Below are 21,804 nucleotides of genomic sequence, written 5' to 3' on the forward strand. Positions count from 1 at the left end.
AAATATTGTTAACTCACATTTTATTTCATTTTTACAGAACTGTAAAAGAACCAATGAAGAATTAAGTATCACCATTGAGGTAATTTATTTTGTTTAACATATTAACATTTATCTAATCTCAGTCTCATTTTCTGTTTTAGATGTTTGACTGGGTGTTCTGTTACAACCAAGTCATTTGGTTTTCCCTAGCCTAACTGATATAGGATGGTTACTTTGTCTCCACTCTGCAGCACCAGTTAAATATTATTATTATCATTTCAGTAATCTCCATGGATTCAATAGATTCACTGTGGGAGGCTCACTCAACCACCAACATGTCTGTCATAATGAACTTGAAAATATTTACACTCTGGCAGCGCATTCTACTCACCAACTACTCTCTACATGAAAAATCAGCACCTCACACCCTTCTTCATCACATCTTCTGGGAATGGCCTCTCATACTTTCCATCTTAATGTCCGTTCTTTTTATAATTCCTTCTGCATTAATCTGGTAAAATCCCTTAATGATATATATAATATAGACCAGCGCTTCCCAAACTGTGGGCTACAAGTTTTGTTGAGGGGGCCATGAAATAATGAAAACTGCTGGGTAATGTGATTCAAGAGGGAATGCTTTTTGTACAAAGTGATTTCCCTGATATTTTACAACTTGTTGATGATTTTAATAATAGAGAACAGTTTCTGTACATGGTTAGGCAGTTAGATCCCTACAAAGATGAAGTCTCGTATTTCGGTGCTTAACGAATATTAGTAAATATCTGCTTATTCATATAAGTTTCATTTCAAAGGTATTGATAAGAAGCACAGAAAAGCTTACAAATGCAAAATCTTGAATATAAATTGTATTCAACATAAATACAATAAATATCATAAGATATGTCTGTATTACGATTTTTTTTTTGATTGGGGTGTGTGGGGGGGGAGCGTGACATATTTTAATTTTTCCAAAGGGGGCCTTTACATCCATAAGTTTGGGAAGCACTGATATATAACTTAACTTGACGGTCTCTATTATATCTCCTCTTTTTACCCCTATACATCAAACTCTATAATCCACATTCCCTCAACTACTCTGCATAACCAACACTTCAGAGTCTCAATATCATTTGATCATTCATCTTTAGACTCTGTCTAGTGTTTTCACATCATAATGAAAACTCGACAACCAAATATGAGCACAATAATCCATGTGTGGTCTGACCAGTGTGCAGTCTTATACTTCTGCACACCAAAGTGTAACCCTTTGCATTTATTAATATTAAAACTACAACCCACTCAACTGTCCAATCTAAAAGTCTATTCAAATCTTCCTTATTTTGAAGCAATGTTCATAAAGTGCAGTTACTCACAGACGTGGCGGGTGATTTGAGTGGTGATAGGGAAAAGTGTTTTTTAAACGATGTATAGTGGGAATTTTTTTGTGAATTGTGCTTCTTTTTTTTTTCTCAGTAACACAAGTGTTATTTAGTGGTTCTGCTTTTGGAGTTTCGTTTGGTTACCGAGAAGGCGAGGTCACAGTCAGCAGCAATGCGGTAGAAGAGAAGATACTTTTTCACTATCTAGTATAGTATATAGCATTGAATATAGCATTATATTCTATATATATATATATGTTTATATTTAGTGTTTATTTATATATATATATATATATATATATATATATATATATATATCTGCGATACAATTTTTCATACATATTTTTTAGTGATTAGTTTAGTAATTATGTACTTGGCAGTAAGGAATGATGCCGGACTAAACTGCAATCTGCCAATGGCATGTCACCGAGTCCTCTGCCATTTAAGAACTCCATTATACGTAATATAATAAAGGACTTTGTGGCATGCAGTGATTGCAGTATGTATGCTTACTGGGAGTTGGATATGTGGCGGGATAGAAGGGAGAGTGCATATATGCGCAAAATGTAGACAGTGGGAGGAAATTAATGAATTAGACATATCGATAACCGATCTAGTTGCTTCAGGGACAGGAAATGAATGTCTGGAGATGAGAAGTGTGATAGGAGAGAATGATGAGTGGAGACGAGTAGTCTGATAGGAAAAAATGACGAGCGAAGTATGAATGAGAAAATAAGCATCGGGAGTGTGGAAGGCTTGAATGACTGTAAAGTTTACGGAGCTGGTTTTGAATGGTTAAATGAATGGCAAGTAAGAGTGACTTACTTGCAGAGAGGGATAGATGAGCTGAAAGAGGAGGTGGAATATCTTGTGAACAAGATGAGAAGTATGAAAGATGAGATTAGGAGAATGGAAGAGATGTATGCAAGGTCAATCAGAGTAGATGTGAGAGAACGTTTTCGGAATGACAAAAGCGGAGAGAATAGAAGCAGTAGGAGATAGGGAATGAGAGACAGGTTTGGGAATGATAGAAGAGGAGAGTATAGAAGCAGTAGGGGAGAGGGAATGAGAGAGAGGTATGGGAATAATAGAAGAGGGGAGAATGGGAACAGTAGAAGAGAGGAAATAAGAGAGAGGTTTGTATATGATAGAAGAGGAGAGAATAGGATGAATAGGATAAGTGGAAGAGAGGGAATGAGTGAGAATTACGGGAATGATGGAAGAGGAGAGAATGGAAACAGTATGAAAGAGGGAATGGTAAGAGGTGTAATGTATGGTGACTCAATGATCCGTGGCGTGCAAGACAGGATGCGTGAGAAGTGTTTGTGTGGAGGAACAATAGAAAGTGTGGCTATGGCAATTAAGAGGGTTGAAAGGATGGATGAAATGATTGTGATTGTAGGAACAAATGATTTGAGAGGTAATGTAAATTGGGCAGTGAGAGATATGAGATTCTTGCTTGAGTTAGTACAAAAGAAGACGCAGGGAGGAAAGATAGAGTGCATGTTGCCTAGGTATGATAGTGACGAGCTGAGCAGAAGAGCAGTAATATTGAATAACATAATAGCTAGAATGTGCCAGAAGAGAGGATTGGAATATGTGGATGCTGGGAGAACGTTTGAGGACAGAGAGGAATTGTATGCGAGAGACCACTTGCATTTCAATGAGAAAGAACGTAGGCATCTGGAGAGATTGCTGTTTTCTGAACGAATCAGTGTGTCAATGCAGGGAAACTAGAATGCTCAAGGTGGACTGAAGCAGGGGGTGGCCTCTTGTGGAAAAGGGTACTTGGAAGAAGGGGGACAACATCAGGTAGTGCTGAGCCCAGTGGCGTCTAGAAGGGATAATGCTGGTTATAGAAATAGTGGCATTTTTATGCTTTATATTAATGGCAGGAATATCCAGAATAAAGGAAAGGAATTGGTAGTGCTAACAGAATCAGCCTGACCAAAGATTATTGGAATCAGTGAGATGTGGCTGACAGAAGAGGATATAATAACAGGAATAGAAGTAGCACAGTACAGCATTTTTTGGCAGGATAGAAAGGGAAAGTATGGTGGTAGATTACTGCTTATGTTAAGTGACGACTTATGTCCTCTAAGAGTGGAGGCTTTGGAAGGTAGTGACACTAATGAATTTGAAAGCATATGGTGTTAGGTAGAGATAGGCAAGATGGGATATTTAGTGGAGTGTTGCTACAAACCAAGGAGCACAAAGGGTGGGGGATGTTTAGGAGATGTTTAGATAGTTGAGCTTGGCAAGTGCATGAAGAATGATTGTTATGGAAGATTTTACCTACAGCAGTAGAAATTGGGGAGAGGAAGATGCATGTAGCAATAAGGGAATGGAATTTCTAGAATTCTTGAGGGACAAATATCTTAGGCAACATGTAATAGAGGGAACAAAAGGTTCAAGAGTTTTGGATTTGGTCATAGCATCAGAAGAGTTGATAATAACTGAGATGACATCTCTCCCACCAGTTGGAGAGAGTGACCATGTGGTTTTGACTTGGAAGATGATAGATATGCAGGAGTATTAAAGAGATGGGAACATATGTGGAATTATAAGGCAAGTGATTATAATAGTCTTAGACATCAACTTAGGGAAATTTCATAGAGGGAGGAATTGGAAGGCCGGGATAGCATTAGCACTTGGGAAATTGTGAAGGCATATTTGTTAGCAGCAATGGTAAGCTGTATTTCACGAGTAAAGAAGAGGACACAATTTGGTGTGAAGTGGATGACAAACAATATTAAATAGGAGCTGCATGTAAAAAAGAGGCTATGGATGAGATATAAGGAGACAGGTGAAGAGTGGATGCATGAAGAATATAAGACACAGGCTAGGAGAGTGACTAGTATGCTAAGGAAGGCAAAACTGGAATATGAGAAGAGATTGGCCCTAAGATCCATATCCAAAATTCGCCCTAAGATTCAAAAAAAATCCGAGGTAATTTTTTAGCTATGTGGCCAGTAGGAGGAGAAATTATTGTGGAAGAATGACATTGTGTGATAAAAATGGGAATTGAGTGACTAATGTAGAGGACATACTAGAATTGTTCAATGAACACTTTATTGGTGTATTTCATCTTGGAGGAGTAACTTTTAATACTACAGGGATAGGGCAGGTTCGAGGTTCGAGGATGTCAGTAAAGCTGTGGGACTGGATGGTATTTCACCACAAGATTTGAGAGAATGTGCTAAAGAACTGACAGATCCTTGGACATGGCTTTTCAATTAAAGTCTGGCTATGGGAAAGGTACCCAGGGAATGAAAGGAAGGTAAGATAGTGCTGCTGCATAAGGGTGGTAGCAGATTGGAAGTGTCTAATTATAGGCCAGTTTGTGTGTCATCAGTAGTTGTTAAGATCTTGGAGAAATTATTGAGGGGCCGTATACAGCATTGGGCAGATGAGGGTAATGTTATATGTGAGAGTCAACATGGATTTGTAAGGGGGAGATGCTCTTGTTTTAGTTGGTCGATTGGTAGAGCCTCTGCTACTAATGGCTCAGTTAAGTAAGTTTGAGCGCGGTTAGTAGTTGGAAGGGGAACAATCGTTCGATGCTGTCGGCACACTCTCCCTCGATGAGTCTTTGGACTCCCTGGAGGTGTCAAAAATAATAATAATAATAATAATAATAATAATATGCCAGCCTTTTATAATAAAGTTACAAGAGCAGTAGATGAGGGAAAGGCATATACTGTCATTTTCTTGGATTTAGTGGAGGCATTTGACACAGTGCCACATGATAAGCTGATATTTAAGTTGCAGCACATGGGTCTGGATGTCAGATTGGTCAACTGGATTCAGGACTGGCTGTCTGATAGGTATCAGAGAGTTGTGTATGGTGGGGTACTTTCAAGGAGGTAGAGGGTTTCAAGTGGGGTCCCACAGGGATCAGTACTGGGACCTATACTGTTTAACCTTTATATCAATGACATTGTCAGTGGATTGTAGGGAGATATTCAGTTGTTTGCAGATGATGTGAAGCTGGGAAGGGTTATGAGTAATAGTGCAGATGTAGTAGTAATGCAAGAGGATTTGAATAAGCTAAACAGATGGGAAGATGAATGGGTAAAAAAATCTTGGTTTAATGCAGCAAAATGTAAGGTCTTGAGGTTTTGGACACATCGATGGGATGCTGCATACTCTATTGGAGGAGATATCCTGGAGGAAGTAACTGGGGTGTTGCTACAAACCAAGGAGCACAGAGTGTGAGGGACCTGGAGATGTTTAGACAGTTGAGCTTGGCAAGTGTAGGAAGAAGGATTGTTATGGGAGATTTTAACTACAGCAGTATAAATTGGGTAGACAAGAGTGATCTGGGGTTGATGATTGATAGAAACCTGAAATGCAAGGGTCATATTGCAAAGGTGGTAAAGGTAACACAGAGGATTGCTGCAATAATGAGAAGGATGCTTGAAAGGAGGAGAGGACACATGTGAGGAAGGAAATGGATTTTATTCAATTATTAAGGGATAACTATCTGAAACAGCATGTAATTGAAAATACTAGGGGTGTGAGAGTGCTTGACCTGGTAATAGTATCTGAGAATTTGACTGTAATGAATATGACCATGTTGCCACCTATTGGTGAGAGTGATCATAAGGTCTTGACCTGGGAGGTAGCTAAAGGTGTGCAATTTGTGATTAAGACAGGGTATATGTGGAATTACCGTGCTGGCAAGTATGACAAGCTTAGGAAATTGCTTGGATCAGTGCCATGGCATTTACAACTGCAAGAGCTGGATGTCGATAGAGCATGGGAAGTGGTCAAAGAGCATTTACAGGAGGTTATGGCTGATTGTATACCTAAGGTCCGAATAGTGAAACAAGGAGGGGTTAAATGGATGAATAACACCATTAAGCTTGAGCTGCAAAAAAAGAAACAACTATGGAGGGAATTTCAGGAGAAGGTGACCGGCAGGCACACGAACAGTATAAAGTGCAGGCCAGTAACGAGTGTGGTAAAAACAGCAAAAGCCGATTATGAAAGGAAACTAGCTATGCAAGCAAAAGAGAATACTAAACAGTTCTTTCAATATGCTGCAAGCAAGAAAAAAACTGTACATGTCAAAATGATTTTAAGGAATGACGATGGTAAAGAGTTCACTGAACCAGTCGATATAGTGGAGTTACTGAGCGCGCACTTTGCGAAAGTATATCATCCAGGTGTTGACGTTGAAAAAATGAAGGAACCATTAGTTTATACGGGAATTGTGATGAATGAAGTGGAGGTGAATAGTCTATTACAGAACCTTAATGTGAATACATCTGTGGGATTGGATGGTATACCGGCACGGGTCTTGCATGAAGCAGCTACTGAATTATCAGTGCCCTTGACCATGTTGTTTAATCTGAGTCTCGGGTCTGGCTTAGTCCCGAAGGCATGGAAAGAGGGGAAAATAGTTTCACTGCATAAAGGAGGATCCAAGACTATGGTTGCAAATTACCGACCGATCAGCATATCAGGAGTCGTTGTCAAGGTCTTGGAGAAAGTAGTCAAGGGAAAAATACAGGAATGGATTGATGAAAATGAGATACTGTACAGAGGACAGCATGGCTTTGTGAAAGGTAGATCATGCTTCAGTAACTTGCTCAAGTTTTATAACAAGGTGACGGCTGAACTTAATAAGGGAAATGGGTTTACAGTGATACTGCTGGACCTGGCAAAGGCATTTGACAGGATACCACATGGAATTCTAATCCGTAAACTACAACATATGGGAATGGATATAGGGTTGGTGAGATGGATAGCTGGGTGGTTGATGGAGAGATATCAAAGAGTAGTTTATTCAGGAATAGAGTCCAAAAGACGGCCTGTGACTAGTGGTGTGCCACAGGGTTCTGTTCTTGGACCACTGCTGTTTAATCTGTTCATTAACGATATAGGGAAGGGTCTAAGTGGGACAATTCATTTGTTCACTGATGATGCAAAGTTGGGTAGTGCGATAGTGAACGCAGAAGATGTCAAAGTCTTGCAAGATGACTTAGATAGATTGGAGTTCTGGACTAAGGAGAATGGATGTAAATTTAATGTGACAAAATGTAAGGTTATGCATTTCGGAGTGAAAAGATTAGCGGCAGTATACCACATTGGTGGAACTGTACTCCAAGAGATTGATGAGGCCAGGGACTTGGGAGTGTTGGTGGATAGGGAGATGAAGTTTAGGATGCACATTGCGAAAGTAGCTAAATCAGCTCATCAACTCACTTGGTTGTTGAAAAATACCTTGACGAGCAGAGACAAGCAAGTTATTGTACCTCTGTACCGAGCCCTGATAAGACCTCATCTCGACTACTGTGCCCAGATTTGGTCACCTCGGTTCCTTCTTGATGGGGAGGAGGTGGAGAGGATCCAGAGGCGAGTGACTAAGATGATAGCGGGTCTATGGAATAAGCCATATGAGAACAGGTTGAAGATTTGTGGGTTGCAGAAACTAGTTGATAGGCGGAAAAGGGGAGATATGATTGAGACATTCAAATTGATAAAAGGATTCTGTAGGATTAATTCAGATGATATTTTTGAGATCAGGACTGGTGGTGGGAGAACTAGGGGACACCCATGGAAGCTGGGCAAGAGCGTGGTTAGCAGGGGTGTTAGAGCTGGGTTCTTTACTTTTAGAGTGGTAAATGAGTGGAATAAGCTGCCAGAGTCTGTTGTGAGTGCTATGACAGTGAGCGAGTTCAAGGCAAGGTATGATAAATACTGTGAGAATGTTGAACAGTTGTGTGAACATGATGTTTAGGGCCTCCCTCGATGAGTCTAAGGACTCCTGGAGTAGCCCGTAGTAATAATAATAATAAATAATAATAAAAGAGTTATCATTCCATTGTATAAGACCCTAATCAGACCACACTTAGACTATTGTTCTCAGATTTGGTTCCGAGGATTTGAAGGGGATAAATTAACTATGGAAAAGGTACAAAGGCAGAACTCTACAATGTTAGTTATGAGGATTGGCTGAGGGAATGTGAATTTAGAGTTTGGTGGATAGAAGGAGGAGAGAGATGATATGATTAAGACTTTTTAACTGTTGAGAGGTGGTTACAGGGTTGACACTGGGAAGTTCTTTTGCTTGGTTGAATAGCGGGAAGGCATAATGACAAAGGTCATTCCTGAAAGTTACGAAAGGAAACTGTGAACAAGAGGGTGAGGAGTGGGTTCTTTGTATGGAGGGTGGTTGAACTGTGGAATGCATTGCCTGATAGAGGGTGAGAGCGAGAACGGTTAATGAGTTTAAGGAGTGGTATGATAGATTTTGCTTTTTCTAGGAGGGACCTCCAACGTTGAGTCTTGATAGACTTCTGTTTCCTAGGAAGGACCTCCTGCAATGAGTCTTTTGACTCCTTGGAGGCCTAAATAATAATAACGATAATAAAAAAATCAGTAAAAATCCTTATTTCTTCTTCTCCTATTCTTGGGATTCCATTTCTGTACAGTATCTGATGTGATGTGATGTTGTTACAATGGGATTTGAACAAGTTGGTACTTTGGGTTGAAGAATGGGGATGTCCTTTCAGTATGAATGTTATGTACCTTGACCAGGGGAGATGTTGAGAGGTTTACCATATTAGAGGAACTTTGTTTCAGAAGGCAACATATCTGGGAATCCTAGTTGATAGGGAACTGAAGTTCAATGGACACATTGTAAAAGTTGTAAGAGTCATCAAGAAATTGCTAATATAATGATAGAAACTATGACACATATGGATAAATAGGTGATAATTTCACTGTATAAGGCACTAATTAAGCCTCGTTTAGATTTCTATGCACAGATCTAGTTTACAAGAAGGAAATTATAAAGAGGTAAATAATTAAGACTGCCTCAGGAGTTTGGAATATTGAGTATGAGGACAGATTGAGGAATTGTAGGCTTCCAAGCTTTGCAGATAGGAGGAGGAGTCAAGGTGATATAATTGAGATGTATAAGATGAGAGAAGTCTATAAAAGTGATAATGGGTGATGCAAGAATGAGAGGTCATCTGGAAAAACTTCAATATCTGGAGCATTCATGGCCCACTCTAGAAATGCATTCCTCTCTGTCGCCACCTAACAAAAAGGAGATTTTTTTGCTTGTTAGGTGGCAAATGAGAGGAATGGAATGCATTTCTAGAGTGGGTCATGAATGCTCCAGATATTGTACCCCATACACAACTTGTTTATACCTATCAGACAGCCAATCTCCAATCCAATGCACTAGTCTAATATCCAACCCCCATCCACTCTAATTTGACTGTCAAACTGGAATGCATATAAGAATACCATTGTTAATCCATCTCCATTATCCAATGCATCTGTCACCTTATTGTAATAAGTAAGTAGTTACTATAGTATTATTATTATTATTAATATTATTGGTAGAGCCTTTGTAGCTCAGTGGATGTGGCGTTTGCATACCACAGTGCTTAACTGCACAAAGAAAGACTTTGTTTCGAATCGTCGTTGACTATAGGAAATTTTTCTAAGCCTTTTTTTGACCGGTTCCCGAGTTAATTGATCTCTGGCATGGGCAAGAGGTTTTTTCTCCTGGAAACATGGGTTTTTCATCCCATAAACTCAAGAAAATTGACCGTAGAACCCACATTATTTCAGACATTAAATATATTGTGTTAGGGTTAGGGACCACAAGATGGCAGCACTGCATGCCACTTAATTAGTGATAGCCTTGGGCCAGCTGTCTCCGATTAGCTGCTAGTGAACTGATCACTCAGTCTCCAAAAGTTAAATAGGGCTAAACAACCTCGCCTACTCCCTATACGGGAATATAAAGGCATTAGCGGATTTTTTTTATTTTTATTATTATTATTGGGCATGAAAGTCGGGATGCCAATTCAATGTTGCAAAATGTAATGTTTTAAAATTTGCGAAAGAAAGATGGGATGTGGATTTTATGCTTGGTAGGGATATATTGTTGAAGGTGGAGGAAATAAGAAATATTGGGGTAATGGTGGATAAGGATCTAAAATTTAGAGGACACACAATAATTCTGGGAATGATATGGAGGACACTGATTGTAGAAATAAGGAGATTCTTGTTCCATTGCATAAGGCTCTGATTAGGCGACACATGGACTACATGCAGATTTGGTCACCTGGTTTTCAAAAGGACGAAGAGATGTTGGAAAGGTTCTTGAGGTCAGAAACTGACTAAGGTAGTTTCTGACCTCGTTTCTGGAATGTCAAATATGAGGAAAGATTGAGAAGATGCAATTTACAGAGTCTGGTGGATGGGAGGAAGAGGGGAGATATGATAGAGACTTTCAAGTTAGTAAATGATTGTTATAGGATCAATGTTGGAGAGGTTTTACAGAGAATAGTGGGAGATCAGGGAAGAACAAGAGGTCATCCTTGGAAGCTGTATAAGGAGAGTGTGAACAAGTGAGAGAGAAGCAGGTTTTTCTTGCATGCAGACTTCTGAATGATTGGAATGCCTTGCCTGAGAGTGTGGTGTCTGCAGAGAATTTGAATGTATTTAAATTGCAGTATGATGAGCTGTGTGTATGACAAAGGGACCTCCTAGATGAGTCTTTGACTCCATCAGGTCTTTGGGTAATAATAATAATAATAATATAATAAAATAACTTTCACAGCTGATATGTGTAACCAATAATTTTTATTATATATGTTACATGTGTTACATTCATTTCTATGGTATGGAACATTGGAAGAGTTTTTAATTAGAGTTCTATATACACTCAGGTCTCTTTTTATGCCAATTTAAAGTTATGCAGTGAACGCCCACAGATATGAGACCTTTCGACACTTCTGTGCATGTCAACAGAAGGAGAATCCATTCTGATAATAGGGTAATCCAGCATTTCCGAAACTTTTCCTACAATGGAAACACTTCACAAATCCTGAAATTTTCATGGAACACACCTTGGTTATTTTGTAATGTATTCATTAATAACTAATTGTTAATTTAGCTCATTTGTTATTATTAATTAATAATTGATCCTTAATTATTAATTAATAATTAATTACATTTGGTCCAATGGAGAAATAAAGCACCAAAGAAATTTATTTTCTTTGGAAATGAAAATTGCAATTTTAGATCACTTAGCAAAAGGAGAAGGATCTATGGTGATTGGTAAACATTTTAATTTAGGCAAATCTACTATATGAGCAAGTAAAAAGAATGAAGTCGCAATAAGAAAATCTGTCATTTCTGGCACAAAACTAAGTCCCAAATTATCATCGTACTCAAGAGATGCTTTATTAGTTAAATTATTAGTAAAAACAGAATGAGCGCTCGTAATTTGGATTGAAGAATTAATTCAAAGAAGAATTCTTATAAGTGATTATTTAATTAAACAAAAAGCTTTTCGGTTTTTATGAACAGATGAAGCAACTGGAGCTGTCTACTTCTGCTTCCCAGGCTGATAAAGAATTTTGGGCTAGCAAAGGATGGTAAACCAGATTTTTAAAAAGGAAGGCACTTCATAATGTGAAGATTACAGGTGAGGTTGCAGCAGTAGATGAAGAAGCAGCCAAAAATTTTCAAGAGAAGTTAGCCAAAATTATTGAAGATGGTGGATATTGTCCCGATCAAGTGTTTAACGCTGATGAAACAGGATTGTTTTGGAAGAAAATGCCTAGTTGAACTTACATCGCAAAGTCTGAGGGAAAAGCAAGTGGGTTTAAAGCAAGCAAAGATCGAGTAACGTTGTTACTTTGTAGCAATGCATCAGGAGATCGAATGTTGAAACCCCTCCTAGTAAATCGATTTCTAAGACCACATGCTCTAAAAGGCAAAGATCTTAAACAGCTGCCTGTACATTGGATGGCTAACACAAAGGCCTGGGTAACAACTGCTGTATTTACTGAATGGTTCAATAATTGCTTTATACCAGAAGTGGAAACATGCATGAAGCAAAAAGCTCTCGATTTTAAAGTTTTATTAATTGTTGACAATGCACCAAGTCAAAATGCATTTAGAACATCCAAATGTGCAGGTAGTGTTTTTTCCACCCAATACAACAAGCATTAGTCAGCCATTAGATCAAGGCATAATTGCTACTTGTATAAAATATTAAGTTAAGCACACTTTAAAATTTATATTGGATAAACTAGAAAACGAATCATTAACAGTAACTGATGTTTGGAAAAAATTTTCTATTTTGGACTGCTTAAATCATGTTGCATCTGCTATCGCTGAAATAAGACCACAAATTTTAAATGCTTGCCTCAAAGCAGCTTGGCCTGGATGTATTGCAAACAGTGCAACCATGCAAACATCTACATTATCAGATGAAATCATTACATTGGCACATGAAATTGGTGGAGAAGGTTTTCCTACATTTAGCCAGAACGATGTAGACGAAGTGCTTTGGATAATGCCTTAAGTGACAATGATATTATTGAATATCGATTAACTTTAGATATCGTCGAAGATCCAGAAAACGATAGTGAAGTGGAAGAAAAACCTGTCTCCCTCACCGCAAATATAATTCGAGAAGGGCTTGAACTGTGCAATAAATTGGAAAATCATATTCTTGTTAATGACACAAATTCTGAACTAGCCTTTAAATTCCAATGTGAGCTGAAGAACTGTATGTCTGGATATCACGAGCTGTATAAAAAATTAGTGAAATCATCATCGCAAGTTTAATCACTGATTACAATGTCAGAAAAAAAAAATCAGCACAGAACGAGGGTGAAGCTAATTTTGTTTGTGAAGAAATATTGCCTTTACCATACAGATCTAATGCGTTGACTATCTCTTGTGATGATGAAAGTGATTTTGCACCAGTTTGCAAATGTTACTGAATATTGTCTAATAGCGATGATAATTCTGATGACAAAATGTTAAAAAAAAAATGTTACTTTTCAATAAAATTAAATAAATAAAGCTTTAAAACAAACTTAGGCATTCTTATTTTCCTGAAATTTCATAAACATTTTTTAGGCGATTTTAGGTTTATTTTAATTCACTGCTTCGATTTTATGGGTTTTAGAAAGTTATGGAACGTATCCCTGATTTTTCAACATAAGGTTAGGCCTTTTTTGTGCGATTTTTTATATACAGTTTTCTGTGGAACGTATCTACTGCATAAAAAGTGACCCAACTTAATTATTATTTTTACAGCTATTTTTGCCTGTTTTCGTTTAGGAGTGTCCCTTATTTTAAAAACATTGGCTTTTTAATCAAGAATTCTTAGGGCATTATAAGTGCATTTAAAGGTAAATATATGCAGACTAATAGAGGAAGAAATTTCACACATACTTTGTTTGGATGTTAGGTTGTCTCTGTTCTGTATACTTCTGCTGTTAGGCTGTTATAAAGGGAAGTTTAGGAAACCTTGGGGGGGGGGGTTTGAGGCAAAGTGGGAAAATTAATTAGAAAACCCAGGTTTTTTTTAAAAATAACATCATCATCATCATCATCATCATCATCAAATTCCTGCCATGTATCCTCAAGGGGTGTACAGGATATGATAGTACTACATGAAAAATGTACATCATTACTAGGAGTACTTAAGGGTCAAAACTGTAAAACTGAGAGGAGACCTCCACATACCCTTTAAAGGAATGTGGAGAACCGACCAGGGCTAAGGTCGTTCTGACCTAATGTCCAATCCACCTTCTCGTGGTGCACTTTTGGGTATCCACCTGGATACTGAAAAAACGACGATGGGCTGGCAATTTGGGATTTAGCCGACCAAATTGTATTCTTATTGGCTTAAATCAAAATACAAAATGATGGTACAACATGACATAAAAATAATATATATATATATATTATAATACTTAAGGGCGTTTCTTTGGAGAAGGGTTTTTATAGGACACAGAGTGGGGGAGAGCGTTAACGGGGTGCGAGCTGTTTCGATTGTGCTATCGTCATCAGAACATTCTGGGATGAGTGTAGGGCTATGTCATGATGACTTGGAATTTCAGCCTTTGGGGAGCTTGTTATCACTTACTGGTCAGAGTCATGACCTAATTTTTATGTTGTGGAGCTTCCAACACTTGGAAATTAGGTAGCGTCGGTGGATGTTGATTGAGTTTTCATCACATTTTATGGCTATTGTTTCCGATATTCTAAGCATTGTCTTGTTTGTCTATTATCAATGTCAAACTGCTGTTTCTATCTTCCCTGTACTCTGTATTCTATTTTTCTTTTTTGTTGTTTTCATTTTTTGGTGTTTAAATGTTCTGGAATGGGATGTTGCAGTCACGGAAGTGTTCTTGAAGTCTAGCCATAAAGATCTGATGGTGATATCACACGTGCAGATGATATCACAGTCTTTTTGGCAAGAAAATTTGTACCTACATTGTGGTGTTCTAATATTTCTTTGTGTCTGAGAGATTTAGTGGGTTTTAGGAGAGTTTCTAATTTTTGGTTAGTGGTGAATACTAGCTTATACTCCTTGTGTTTGAAAATGTATTTGTAGGCTTTGTATGTGTTTTGAATGTATGGCAGTTTCGATAACCTTCTGTGTTCGGAAGTCTGTTTTGGTTTTAGGTTGTTTTGAAGGGTTTTTGCTGTTCTGTTTGCTTAGTTTATTAGTTGTGTGGGATAGTGCAATTTTTAAAAATCTGTGTTAAATTCTTTTCCAAGTTGAGATAATTACAGTTAGTTGAGAATTTGAATGCATTTATAAATTGTGATAGGATGACTAATTTTTTAACTGAATACAGATGGTATGAACTGAAATGGAGGTAGTTTCTGATATGTGTGGGTTTTATTATTATTATTATTATTATTATTATTATTATTATTATTCAGGCCCCTATGGAGTCAAAAGACTCATCGTGAGAGGTCCTTTCTAAGAAACAGAAGTCTATCAAGACTCATCGAGGGAGGTCCCTCCTAGGAAACACAAAGTCTATCATAACACTCCTTTGTGTTGCATTGACCGTTCTCGCTCTCACCACCCCATCAGGCAATGCATTCCATGGTTCAACCACCCTCCATGCAAAGAAACCACTCCTCACCCTCTTTCTCACAGTTTCCTTTTGTAACTTCCATGGATGGCCCCTTGTCATGACTCCTTCCTGCCGTTCAACCAAGCAAAAGAACTCCCCAGTGTCAACCCTGTAACCACCTCTCAAAAGTTTAAAAGTCTCAATCATATCAGCCCTCCTTCTTCTATCCACCAAGCTCTGCAGTCCACACTCCCTCAGCCGATCCTCATAACTAACATTATACAGTCCTAACACCATCTTTGTTATCTGCCTTTGTATTCTTTCCACAGTTAATTTATCCCCTTCAAATCCTGAGGACCAGATCTGAGAACAATAGTCTAAGTGTGGTCTGATCAGAGTCATATACAACAGAATGATAATCATTTTATCTCTGCAGGTCAGTGTCTTTCTCATTATTGCAGCAATCCTCTGCGTTACCTTCACTACGTTTGCAATATGTCCACTAAATTTCAGGTTTATATCAATCATCAAACCCAGATCTCTTGTCTCTCCTACTTCCTCCAGTTTAACTCCTCCCATGGCGTCAATGTGTCCCAAACCTCAAGACCTTACATTTTGCTGCATTAAACCGACACTTCCATTTATTTGCCCATCTATCTAGCTTATTCAAATCCTCTTATAGAGCTACCACATCTGCACTATTACTAATAACCCTTTCCAGCTTCGCATCATCCGCAAACAACCGAATATCCCCTAGAATCACATTTTCCCCTGGTGAGGCTCAAACTCTCAACCTTGGCATAACTCACAGGCACTGTCTCAGAAGTACCGCTCGCTGACCAATTGCACCACAAATTGCACCATTTGTGGTATATTTTCTTGGCTATTTTGTTGTTAGTTCTGATTAATCTCAGGTTTAAGAAATTGATGGATTTGTTCTGTTCAGTTTCCATGGTGAATTTTAGTCTGTTGCTGTAATTGTTAAGGGATGCTTGTAAGGTGGTGATGTGTGTTGGTTCTCCAATTCATATAATGTTGTCAACCATGTATCTGCCATAAAAGGTGATGCCGGGCGGGGGAGTGATTCTATGTGTGCCAGGAATAATTTCGCTAGTTGTCGACTGATGTTTTGGCTCATAAGGAGACCAAAAATTTGAACATACATGTTGTTGTTGAACTTAAAGAAGTTAGCTGATATTATGAGTTTGATCCAGTTTATGATGTCATAAGGTGTTAATTTCGTGAATGCGTGCAGGGTGTAGTCCTTTGTGAGTTGTGTGTACGATGTCTAACGTTCTGGGGACTTCCACGTTAGCGTATAATGAAGTTGCATCCAGTGAGGTGAGGATTTCTTCCTGGGATAAAGTTACGTTACTTATTTTCTGGAATAGGTCATCTGTATTTTTTATCATAGAGTTTGACATTGTAAGTAATGGCTTGATAAGTTTGGCTACGAATTTTGCTAATGGGGCTGTGGTGGTGTTCTTTCTTGTAAGAGACTGTAGGCCGTATTGGGTAACCGTCTTCATGGGTTTTGATGTTCCTGAACATACAAGGGGTGCGTGTGGTGTAGGGTGTTGTGTTTTTCATTGTGGTTTTGTCTATCTTGTTCTATATAATTTTTGTTACATGTATAAGGTATGAAAATTATATTAAATGTCTAGTGCAATGTTCCATTAAAACTATTAATTACAAACCTCTATGGCAAGGAACATTGGAAACTTGCAGTTTTTTAATAAAATTCTATATAACATTTTGTTGCATGTGCAAGCTCTGATATATGTATACTACTATACTCTGATATTATTATTAGTAGTAGTAATAGTAGTAATAATAATAATAATAAAGTTAATAATAATGCAGTAATAATATATTCTTTAGCAGACCCTTTAGCTATCTGATTTGTCTATCTGATTTGTCTGTATGCAGGATGAAAAACCTGGGTTTCTGGGAGAAAAATTCCTGCTACCTCCATATGAGAGCGGCTAACTCATCTTCAAGTGAAAAGAGAGAATATGGTAGGCATGGAAGTATGAGCATGTAAATGGATCCCTTCTTGTCTTTATAAACCTTGGAGGGGCATTCATAATAACAGTAATAATAATAATTCATAACATTCATAATAATAATAATTCATAATAACAATATCACTCAATAAGATTGAAATTAAAAATAAACCTTTTTATGATTTTTGTGATCATTTTCTTAATTGTATATAATCTTCACTGACATAGGAGATTCATTGCATTTGTTATATTAAAATATATTTGGAAATATTGTATCCAAACAGTTTATAACTGGAATGCATCATTTATATTTCCAGGCAAGCAGACAAGAAAGACTTTCCCTGCATTACAGGTATATAAAACTAGAAGAGGTAAGAAAAGAACATTTGTTTTTTGCTTTATTAATCTCTTACGCATGAGTATAATATTCTGAATATTCTGAATATTTATTTTAGTATCATTATATCAGAGATGAACAAAAAGTTTTGAGACTCAGACTATGAAAATCAAAATGCTGTATTTATAGAATTGGAGGGTTAATCACTAGGAAAGTAAACCTTTTTTGCATAGTGTGCATGATGTATTTATTAGTACAAGAGAGAAAGAGAGATTTGTGGGTGGTGAAAATGTATGTCAGAAGTGAAAAATGAAAATATGAAAAATTTCTTCATGGTCTTCATAGAAAATCTGCTACTAATGGCTCACGAAAAAAGTTAAGCAAATTTGAGTGTGGTTAGTAGTTGGAAGGAGAAACAAAAAAAATTTCAATATATGACAAATAAATAGAGAAAGAAGCAAGGTCATCCCAGGAAGTTGGGTAAGAGTATGGTTTGTAAAGGTGAGCACATAAGATTTTTTGCTAGGAGAGTGATGAATGAGTGAAATCAATGGCCACCATAAATAGTAGTGAGTGCCCTGACAGTGAATGAGTTTAACAAGGGGCATGATCAGTGCCAGCTCAAAGGTACAAATCTGAGCACAGTAAGTCTAAATGTGTTCTGACCAGTGCTTCATACAGTAGCACAACCACCTCCTTATCCCTACATGTTAGAGTACTTCTTATCATAGTGGCACTACAATGTGTATTCTTTGCAATACTTAAAATATATCCTTTAAACTTCAGTCTGTTGTCAACCATCACTCCCAAGTCTTGAATCTTGTCCACTTTCTGCAGTATAGCACTGTAAATATAGTACACAGCCTTATATTTCTGCATTCCAAAATGACACCTTGCATTTATTAATATCAAAACTACAACCTCCCTCTGTTAAACTTGAGTTCCAATTTTATTTTAATATTTGTATTCATATATATATATATCTTTATATTTATCTTCTGTTCTGACTTATCCCCTAAAGTAATTTCTTAATCTAACATCAGTGAGTCATGTCTTAACTATCAATCTAGGCCGATGAGCAATTTTACAAGATGTGCACGTGGGCTATGAAGACAAAGGAAGTGTCGTTAATTGGTGCCAATTCCTTTGTTTCAATTCTGGTACTGGTTTGTTTTTAATTTTAGGGAAAATTTATATTTATATTGTGCCACCCTAAAATGTATTTGATGAATATTTATTCATGGAACCAAAGTCTAGATAAGCACACTGTCTCGTAATTCTTAAACACTTAGCAGAGTATTCTCAATTAATCTCACTGTTAGGATTTATCTCGCAGTCGTAGCCCCCTATTTTATGTTTGTTATTCTTACCTCTCGCCTTGGTTCGAACTTTTATGAATGGTTCAGTAAATTAAAATTAGGAAAGTCTTCATATTCATTTCAAAAGAAATTAATATTTAATTCACTGAATAGACATAATACATGTTATAAGAAATTTTTACTGACATAAAATTAATCTTGATAATATTGGGAAGTAAGTAGTTTCACTTATGATTGCTAAATCTCCTTTAACATATTATATCATAATTTCATACCATTAATTCTAACAAAAATCTAACTCTCATCTATATATGACACTATTAAAGGTTATTCTTTCTATACTTCTGATACATTAACAAATATCTTCACACTATTATTCCAATTAAAGTATAGAGTTCCTAAGTTTCATCAGCATAACTCCTAAAGTTCTTTCAACGAGGGCTAAGTCCTGAATTGAAGATTTTACCTATATCTAATTATTATCCCCTACACAATTTTACATAACAAATAAGAGTCTACATTACCAGTAGTTGGCGATGCACTAGGCCTTCATGTGTATCCCTACAACATAAATTTTCAGATTTACCTCGGCTTTTCTACACATCAGTTGAATTCAGACTCGACACATCGCTGACGGGGGGAAGCAATTCTGGCTCCCCGCTCGCTCATCAATCGGCTGGGCATGGGTCTTCAATCTCCGGCGTGATCTGGAACTTTACCTTGTCAGGTCATTATTCCACAGCCTAGAACTGCCCATGGATGCTGTCGCTTGCTGCAATGATCTCACAATGGACTTCTCTGTTGATGACAACTCCAGTACAGGGATCGAGAAAAAGCCATGAGCTGGCACCGCAGCGCCTTTTAAAATGTTCCCTATGTTTCTTGCCTACATCATCCTGATTTCTCCCTTTCCTCATGGCGTGTCACTCCTTTCAGCACCTAGCACCAATCTCTCCCCTAGTGTGCTCTTCGGAGGACATCCGCATGCGTGTTCTATTAGGTGCACGTGTATGACTTCAGGCCATTGCTGTATAATCAGATTGTCCTTTGCCTTCAACATTGTAACAGCACTTACATAGATTACACATAGTTTAAACTTCACAAAACACTTAATTATTTTCAATATGATGCATTAGGTAAAACTTTCTTAAATATTAACGTAACTGATAAATTACAATTGGTTATTTTTCTCTTGATATATTAACACTGGCTCTGGAATTAATAAATGTGTTAAATCTGAATGAAGGTAAAGGTTTTGAATTTTTCTTTCATTCAGAGTATAACACCTCCTTTGTCCTAGTAAAAAGTCTATTCAAATCTTCCTGAAGGGAATTAACATCAGCAATCCTACTTACAATTCTCCAAATAGCAGGGATGCAAGAACAGAACCCTGAAATATGCTACTGGTTACCCTTTTTTTTGAGACATTGCTGAGCTTGTGCCCAAACTTATCAGGGTAAATGACTGTGGAAGAATGATATTGTGGATAAAAATAGGGAATGATATCGTGGACAAAAATTTTAATGCTAGAGGGATAGGGCAGGTTCGAGGTTTAGAGGTACAGGAGGAGAGTGTTTCAAATACTAAGTACTCTGGATGTCAATAAAGCTGTGGGACTGGATGGTATTTCACCATGAGTTTTGAGAGAATGTGCTAGGGAACTGACAGCACCTTTGACCTGGCTTTTCAATGAAAGTATGGCTGCAGGAAAGGTGCTGATGGAATGGCAGGTAAGATAGTGCCATTGCATAAGGGCAGTAGCAGACTAGAAGTGTCTAATTATAAGCCAGTTTGTGTGTCATCAGTAGTTAGTAAGATCTTGGAGAAAATAGTGAAGGACCTTATACAGCATTGGGAAGATGAGGGTAATGTTATCTGTGAGAGTCAACATGGATTTGTAAAGGGGCACTCTTGTTTTAGCAATATGCTAGCCTTTTATGATAAAGTTACAAGAGCATTAGATGAGGGAAAGGAATATACTGCCATTTTCTTAGACTTAGCAAAGGCATTTTACAGGGTGCCACATGATAAGCTGATATTTAAGTTGCAGCACATGGGTCTGGATGTCAGATTGGTCAACTGGATTCAGGATTGGCAGCCCGATAGGTATCAGAGAGTTGTGTATGGTGGGGCAGTTTCAAGGAAGCAGAGGGTTACAAGTGGGGTCCCGCAGGGCTCAGTACTGGGACCTATATTGTTGAAACCTTTATATCAATCACATTGTCAGTGGATTTCAAGGGGATATTCAGTTGTTTGCAGATGATGCAAAGCTGGGAAGTATTATTGGTAATAGTGCAGATGTGGCAGGCCTGCAAGAGGATTTGAATAGGCTAGATAGATGGGCAAATGAATAAGGGTTTCAGTTTAATGAGCAAAATGTAAGGGCTTGAGGTTTGGGAAACATCGATGGGACACTGTATACTCTATGGGAGGAGTTGTACTGGAGGAAATAGAGGAGACAAGAGATCTCGGGTTGATGATTGATAGAAACCTGAAATTTAGGGGACATATTGCAAAGGTGGTGAAAGTAACACAGAGGATTGTTGCAATAATGAGAAGGACACTGACCTGCAGAGATAAAAGGGTTATCATTCCATTGTATAAGACTCTGATCAGACCACTCTTAGACTATTGTTCTCAGATTTGATCCCCAGGATTTGAAGGGGATAAATTAACTCTGGAAAGGGTACAAAGGCAGATAACAAAGATGGTTTCAGGTCTGTACAATTTTAGTTATGAGGATCGGCTGAAGGAATGTGGACTGCACAGTTTGGTGGATAGAAGAAGGAGAGGTGATATGATTGAGACTTTTAAACTGTTGAAAGGTGATTACAGGGTTGATACTGGAGAACTGAGGAGTTCCTTCGCTTGGTTGAATAGCAGGAAAGAGCGATGACAAGTGGCCATCCCTGG

At 37.8% G+C, this 21,804-nt stretch overlaps 1 protein-coding gene across 4 annotated transcripts in view; it reads left to right on the forward strand.

The window, feature by feature from the left end:
- Positions 1-21,804, forward strand: part of LOC150106132 (TNF receptor-associated factor 3-like) — a 285,373-nt gene that overhangs the window by 147,411 nt on the left and 116,158 nt on the right. For all 4 annotated transcript variants that reach the window (XM_090393885.1, XM_090393884.1, XM_090393886.1 and 1 more), the window contains 2 exons: positions 38-79; positions 17,553-17,606. In XM_090393885.1, the coding sequence (XP_090250011.1) occupies positions 38-79; positions 17,553-17,606 (96 nt within the window). The remainder of the gene's footprint in view (positions 1-37; positions 80-17,552; positions 17,607-21,804) is intronic.

The sequence above is a fragment of the Typopeltis vanoorti genome, chromosome 6, assembly GCF_054136105.1.
Source record: "Typopeltis vanoorti isolate ZY-2024b chromosome 6, IOZ_Tvanoo_1.0, whole genome shotgun sequence".
Taxonomy (NCBI): Eukaryota; Metazoa; Arthropoda; class Arachnida; order Uropygi; family Thelyphonidae; genus Typopeltis; species Typopeltis vanoorti.